The following is a 7,399-nucleotide window of genomic DNA, read 5'->3' on the forward strand; positions in this document are numbered from 1 at the left end:
AATTTTTTTGCTATGAAATAAAAACATTATACTAATTCATAATTCATTTTTTTTAAACTTTAAAAACTTGTTCGCAGACATCCGACATTTATATCAACATAAATGGATAGATTAACAATGATAAGTCAATAAACCGGTTTGATCCACATTTTAACTAAAACAAAAACTCATAATCGATAATCAACAAAAATAAATAAATAATAATAACACAAAGAATTCTCATTCAATTCACCCAATCCTAAATCACTTTTGTGATTTAAAAATTAAGAAGTTTGATACCTTTCGTTTTCCATCAGCATCAACGATATTGTCGTGTAATATTACAATAATTATACTAGAATTATTGTATTGTAGCTTCTCGATAGCACTTCCTCAAAAGTAATCCCTGAGTGCCACGACGACTCACATGCCAATAACGACAACCCACCACAGTCGCACACGGACTTCCACTTTCCTTTTTACTTAATCCATACTGTTCATTCACCATTGTTTTCGACAACTATCTGCTGTAAGAAAGGGCCCGATATGTCTGGTTCCGACCAACCATCGGCTTCCCCGAGAAGCCTCAGTGAGGTATCGGAGGAGGAGCTGGTGCGGCTGAGCTTGGATCTGGTGGCCGCCGCCAGACAAAATATTGGGTTCTTGAGAGATGTTGCAGAATCGCATTGGCTCCATCACACACCTGTTCTTGTTGAATCCATTCGTAGGTATGTAGTTAATAAATACGTACACCACAAACCCTTAATCTGTGGGTGTTTTTAATGGCTTAAATTGCAGGTATCATGAACTATGGATGCCGATGATGTCTGATCTTACGCCGGAATCAGGCAAACCGCCGATGATCCTTCCTTCTCTTGATATTGAATGGGTTTGGTTCTGTCACACTCTAAATCCGGTATGTCTGACTTCTTTTCTGAATCGATACTTGACTTTTCAACATTCCAAATCAAAGATTGTACACGAAACTTTATTTCAGGTAACTTACAGACAATACTGCGAATCAAGATTCTCGAAACTCATCGGAAAACCAGCCATTTTTAACCAAGAAAACAAAGATTATGCTTTAGAAAGATGCAGAGAGATTTGGATTGCTAAATACCCATCTGAACCTTTCGAAAATGAGTCCGATTCCGGTGACTTTCACGAAAGCAAGATTCTTCCGGCCGATCATCTTTTGGGAGAAGTATCTAAGCAAAGATGTCTCTTCACCATGTTTTCCAAGCCTTATATGCTAGAGCTCGTATACTTAATCGCTGCCAAAAACCGATACAAGGGATTTCTGTTTATATCACAAAAATTCGCAGACAGCAACTCAAGTTTTGTACCCACATCGGATATTCTACTGATGTGGATTACTCATAAGGTATAAAAAAAAAGAATACAACTTTAGCATCTGAATCCATAAAATTGATCAAAGTCCTGATGTTTAATGAATCAGAGCTACCCGACAGCATATACGATGGATGGGAAGGAAATGGAGAAGGTCGTTGGTTCTGGAGAATCAGTGAAGGAGGAAGATTTGGAGGTGACGAAGAAGCTTTGGGAGAAAGTGTTTGATCAGCCATACGAGAAAGCCGGATGCTCGGCCATTGGCGGTGCCGGCGGACTAAACCCACCGCCGCTTCACTGGGAAGTTACGGATACCGATGTCAACGTGAAGTACCGGCCATTGTTGCCTCGATTCTTGCTTGAGGTCAGTAGGCGGAAATCTGAATCAATCCTGACCTTATACTGTTTCTCGATCTTAAACTCTTGATAATCCTAAGTTTATTTACGAAAATAGGTTAACGTATTGGTAAAGCAAATCCCGATGATGAAGACACTGCAAATGGATGTATCAAAGGAGTTTTTACGTTTCCAGTTCCTTCGATGTCACCGAGACCTTAAAATAAACAACCCCATATCCACCCTTCCTTCAAATTCATGGCAGAAATTAGTGAATCTATACTGTGAGTTTGGGACGAAAGGAATGATGGTTGAACTAAGGCGAAAAGGAGGAGTAGCGTGTATGAATGGAAGTAAGCTGCTGGATTCCAAGACTTTTATGTGGAACGAATTGCTTCGGGCAACTTCGATCACTTTGGATGGAGTGGTCGGGCAAAGAATGAGGGTGGTTGTATCGATTACGCCACCTGCCCAAGCACCATACTTGTTGAAGTCGGTGCCTGACCGGGTGACCGACGATTCGGGAGCCATGGTGTCGGAGGTGATTCTGAAAATGAACCAGTATCGGCCTCAAGAAGGCCGGTGGCTGTCTCGTACAGTTCTTGATCATGCAGGAAGAGAGTGTTTCGTTATTCGTATGAGGTAACATTTCTTAGTAATTACATTATTCTTATCTTTTTTATCTCTCAGCAAACTACATGTTTGTAAGAAACATTATTTTTTCGATTGTAATGGCAGAGTTGGAGGTGGGTTTTGGAGACGAGGTGGTAACAAGCCTACGGTTGTAAAATGGGAAGATCGATGTATAGAAATACGAGAAGGCTCATGGTTGTATGTGGCTGGTTCAATTGGGAGAGCCCCGGGTATGTTGTTACAAACTCGAATCCACATCCACCATGACTTGCTATTTTCTGTGTCTTGTATTGACCTAATCTTATATGGTATCAATTCTCATATGTGATCTAGTACAGAGAAGGTGATAGGAACCGCGACACCGAAGAAAGCGTCCCAAGGGTGGCAAGCTCAATGGAGCCTTTCAACCGGACATGAACTGTTTATGCGGTTGGAATCATCAACCGTTATGGATTTCGATCTTAAAACCACTTCCTCCACAGGTTCACAAGTAAGAAACTCAATTCCATCTCAAAAACCTAATACTTGAATCCGCTTACTTAAAGAATGTGAGAATCCTGAGATTTACCTTCTCCATGTTGACTGTGTATCAGGTTAGGTTGCTAAACGGGCGGCAAATGCAGTATTGTGATGATGAAAACGGAGGAGACGAAGAGGGTTTCGTGACACTTGTTCGGTTCACGGAGGAAAACCCTAGCGGGAGAGCAACGGGTCTATTGAATTGGAAGCTATCCTCGGTGGAATTCCTTCCGGAAGAAGATACGGTATTCATGCTGCTTCTTAACATGGTGATACTTAGGAGTGTTACAGAAATTAGAAGGGAAGATGTGGGAGGTTTGTTGATTCGAAGGAGGCTGAAAGAAGCAAGACATGGGGCCCGGGATTGGGGTTCGGTTATCGTTCCTGAGTCGTTGGTGAAATCGGTTTATGTTAAGCCTTGGTATTGGAATGCTGAGAGTGTAATGGCACGAGAAGGGGTGGATTATGTGACAAAGAGCTATTCGGCTGAGGAATGTGGTGATGAGTTGTATAAGCAAGCGTTGTTTGGTTGATTGATGCATATTCATGCCTTTTGTTTGAGTTTGTTTAATTATTTGTAATAATTGTTTGAAATTAAAAACTTTGATTTTATATATTAATTTAGTATAGTTTTGGGTAGAGGTGCAGACATAGTGTTTTTAATCCGGTCGTTGGTTCCGTTTTTTCCACAACGGTCAAAACGGGTTTTGAGTGAACACCTGTTAGGTTAGAAACCGATTTGGAAGCAAAAAACTCAAATCTATAGGAACGTTTGAAATAGGTTCACAAATCGCAACCGGTTTAACTGACATGAAAAAAACTTATGGTGTCTTTGTTATAGAAAAATTCTTTGTTTTTGGGAAAAAATTTCTAAAAAAAATTAAGGGTAACCTTGGTCTTGGAAATTTTTTTAGTTAATCTTTTAAGAAAAACGGAAATTTTAATTCTTCCGTTTTCCAAAGTTTTCTAAAAAATGAAAATTTTTATTTTTCCAAATTGCATGTAAATTTAAAAAGTTATTTTTATATTTTTCCAAAGTTCTCTAAATTTTTAAAATGGAAAAAAAAAAAAAAAAAACTCCGTTATTTTCTAAAATTTTCATTGAAAAATGAAAATAAAAACATAGATTTATTTTTTGAAAATATTTTCTTGAAAAATAAAAACCGTTTCCACAACCAAACACACCATAAAAAATTTAAAACTTGTTTTGTTCCAAACTAAACACGTTTTCAAAATTTCTGTTTTTCTTAAAAAAAATTCTTAGGAAACTAGAAAAATTTTCACAATCAAATGCATCCTAAAATTTTAAAAACTTGTTTTGTTGATTGTTTTTTCAAAAAAATTCTTCAAGAAAAAATAAATTTTCAATTTTCTAAAATACAAGCAACTTGTAAAATTTTATAAATCAAATAATTATTATTTTTTATACTTTTTCAATTCCAAAAGTTTTAGAAATAGAACTAGCATTTGGAAACTGAATTCTACAACCAAACGTGCATTTATGTTTTCGCAACTTTTTTGTTGAGCTTGATATAGGCGGCATAATTGAACTCAATTTTCATGGTCTATTAGAAACATATCGTTTTAACTAGCAATGGAATGCCACAGTTTTTTTTTTTTTTTTTTTAATTTTTTTAATTTTTTTTTTAAATTAAATATATTGGCTTTAATAGAAAAAAAAATAAGATACAATGATTAAAGTGCAAAAATAAACAAAATATGATGGATTTCATATAAACAAGCCAACTTTTTAATATAAAATTATTTTAAGTACCGAAAATGAAACATTGTTTATATTGATTTTAGTTTTTACACGGGTTGATGTCATAGAAGTCATTAAGTTTTCAAGAAATTGTGGATTTTACCCTTTGGTGTCTTTTGGGTTCATTAAAGTCGGATATTTAGATTAATTGTGTCAAAATCGTCATTTAACAAGTAATCGGTTACTCGGTTATACTCTCCGTCCATCATCATCTTCATCCATATACCTCATTCTTCTTTTTCACCTTTCTTCTTCTCTTATGGTGCAATGAATCGAACCATGTTGGTTTCCCTTCTTCATCTTCCTTCTGAATCGAACCCTAACCCCCACCCCCGTATTTCCCCTAGGCAAAGATTGGTGGAACTCCTCTAAAACCGTCTCCTTAGAGTCACCATCAACATTATCTACAACCAAAGTTGGTTCACTGGCGTAGCTCCACCCCTTCCCGTCAACGCACATCCTCACATCTTCATTATACGCACAAACTCACATCCCTTTCTTTTGTATACCTCACTCTATCAACATCATCCATATTTTTGAAGATTAGGGCTTGTGGCTGATCAAAAATTTCTTCCTCCACCAACGGATCAATCTCATATATCATCTTTCCCTTCCAATTCTCCAGATTGATATACGGAGCTTCTTTACCACCGTCATGCTCAAACTAATTGGGTTCCATCATTGAATTGAATTGTAACACCCGAAATTTGGAAGGTTAAATCGTTGAAATTAAGCTATCACATCCAAAATTTTATGCCAAATTTAAACCTTTTCAATAATAATTAAAACCAAATAGTATTTGTTTACAAAATGTTTTCAAATCATTATTCATCAGAGTGTCCCAATAACTAGATCAAAAGGATGAGGAGCGGTACAGTCACGCCTTCGCCTTGCCATGATCTCCTGAAGTACCTGAAACAATAAACTGAAAATTGTAAGCCCGAGGGCTTAGTGAGCTACCCCTAAAATACCAATACCACCCTGATAACACCATATCAGTAACAGACAATCAATAACATGCATACTGGGCTATTGGCCTGACTGGACTGCCCTGCAGGGCCTACAGTCTATCTGATCCTATCCCGAGCCTTCGACATGACTGGACCGCCACGTGGGACTACAGTCTCCCCGAACCGCTCATAGGGTATGTCAGCCTTCAGCACAAAGCAGGACCGCCTCAACCTAACCACAAGCAAATAACCAAGTGCGCATAACTATTATATACTGGCTATATACAAACATCAAACATATATATCTCATTGATTATCGATCATAGAAATCTCTCGTAACTAGAGCACCGACCTAGCAAGTCATTAATATACCAATCCCTACGGATCATAAGAGCATAATACTGTGTATCCTGATTCTGATCTAACAGATCATAACCACATGTAGCACACCATAGAAATAACAACTTAAGGGTCGGCCTTGGTACCGTAGACCCTATTGATATAGTAAGGATAACTCACCTTGCAGATGTCGACTTGGTAGATGAATTCCAACTCTCAGATCACTGTCAAAAACTCCACCACCTATTACCATAATATAATTATACCCATTAGTTCCCAACCTTTCAAGGTACCCCAAAAGCCAACTAATCAAACCCTGTTCAAAATCAAAGTCATCAGTCAAGGTCAACAGTCCATGTTGACCCTAACTTACTGAGTCGCCGAGTTCCTTGAAGTACTAGCCCACTCGCCGAGTCACAGAGTGACTTGTCGAGTTCCTTTGGTTTACAATTGAACTCTAAGGCCACTCGTCGAGTTTCCTTCTTGCAACTCGACGGTTACACATACATACATAAATTGGGGAAACCTCAACCGACTCGCCGAGTTGTTCATACAACTCGTCGAGTTCTATGGCAATCTTCATCGGACTCGCCGAGTTGTTCATCCAACTCGTTGGGTCCAGGCCTTTCTTCATATGACTTGCCGAGTCGACCTTGAGACTCTCCGAGTTCCTTCAGTCCTTAAGCCATACAAACTATTTTAAGCTATGCAGTGGCTCCAAATTACAGATCCAAGCTTCTAAGGCATGCATTTCATGTAAAGTTGCAAACTTTACGTGCATGCATTGCTAAAAAGGCTCTTAAAGTCAAATTCAAGCTCACAATGGGGGTTTCATACTCAAGGGACTTCATACATGACCAAGCTCGGAGCTTTATGACTCTAGAACACAAAGAGGGTCCAAATCTGAAGTTACAGCTTTAGATCTAGCTCATATCCCGCACTATCATCTCAATCAAACCATAAAAATACTAAATCTCAACTAAATGAGGTCTAGAAGGAAAATGAAGTAAAGGTGACGACTTGATACCTCCAAATGATGCTAACTGAGGTAGATTTCTGATTCCCATGCCTTCCTTGCTCTTAAACTCTTGCCTTCCAAGTTCTTCCTTTCCACAAACCTCCTTTCCAAATCTTAAGACACATAAGGATGAAGCACCACACGAATTAGGGTTTTCTGAGCTCTTAAGTACTATAAAGAGGCCAAAGGAGGCTTATGTGTAACGACCCAATTTTTACGTCCGAAAATTTCATTTTAAAATATTACTTTAGAAAACATTAATAAATAAAAACATTGTTTGTTCACACCATAACACATCGCAACCATGTTCTAAAAGGTCAAACCATACATCCCATCAAATATCAGAGTACAATCCCAGTAAATCTCGTAAATGCGGAAACCGAAGAGTGTGTGTATGACGTGCCGCTACCGCGTCGGCTCCTTCCCCTTCGGTGCAGAGGTACCTGAAAACAAAACTGTAAACGTAAGCACAAAGCTTAGTGAGTTCCCCCAACGTACCACATACCACACAAA

The 7,399-nt window shown here is 38.2% G+C and overlaps 1 protein-coding gene across 2 annotated transcripts; it reads left to right on the top strand.

The window, feature by feature from the left end:
• The first annotated feature begins 365 nt into the window (after positions 1–365).
• Positions 366–3,456, top strand: LOC145047645 (enolase (DUF1399)). 2 transcript variants are annotated; one of them, XM_078995971.1, is made up of 8 exons: positions 370–707; positions 778–895; positions 977–1,363; positions 1,439–1,693; positions 1,784–2,307; positions 2,404–2,528; positions 2,637–2,788; positions 2,892–3,456. In XM_078995971.1, exons 1-8 carry the CDS (start codon positions 526–528, stop codon positions 3,348–3,350), a joined length of 2,202 nt encoding a protein of 733 aa, XP_078852097.1. In that variant the 5' UTR covers positions 370–525; the 3' UTR covers positions 3,351–3,456. The 2 variants fall into 2 exon arrangements, with proteins under 2 accessions (XP_078852098.1, XP_078852097.1); XM_078995972.1 differs by lacking the exon at positions 2,892–3,456 and having other exon boundaries at positions 366–707; positions 2,632–2,779.
• The last annotated feature ends 3,943 nt before the right edge of the window (positions 3,457–7,399 follow it).

The sequence above is a fragment of the Lactuca saligna genome, chromosome 5 (genome assembly GCF_052625555.1).
Source record: "Lactuca saligna cultivar CGN05327 chromosome 5, ASM5262555v1, whole genome shotgun sequence".
NCBI classification, from domain to species: Eukaryota; Viridiplantae; Streptophyta; class Magnoliopsida; order Asterales; family Asteraceae; genus Lactuca; species Lactuca saligna.

Excerpts from the sequence above, each read along its gene's own strand:
- LOC145047645 (XM_078995971.1), top strand. The coding sequence starts at position 526 with ATGTCTGGTTCCGACCAACCATCGGCTTCCCCGAGAAGCCTCAGTGAG. Across the intron at positions 2,308-2,403 it reads TGTTTCGTTATTCGTATGAG|AGTTGGAGGTGGGTTTTGGA; the intron begins GTAACATTTCTT and ends TTGTAATGGCAG. Across the intron at positions 2,789-2,891 it reads CTTCCTCCACAGGTTCACAA|GTTAGGTTGCTAAACGGGCG; the intron begins GTAAGAAACTCA and ends ACTGTGTATCAG.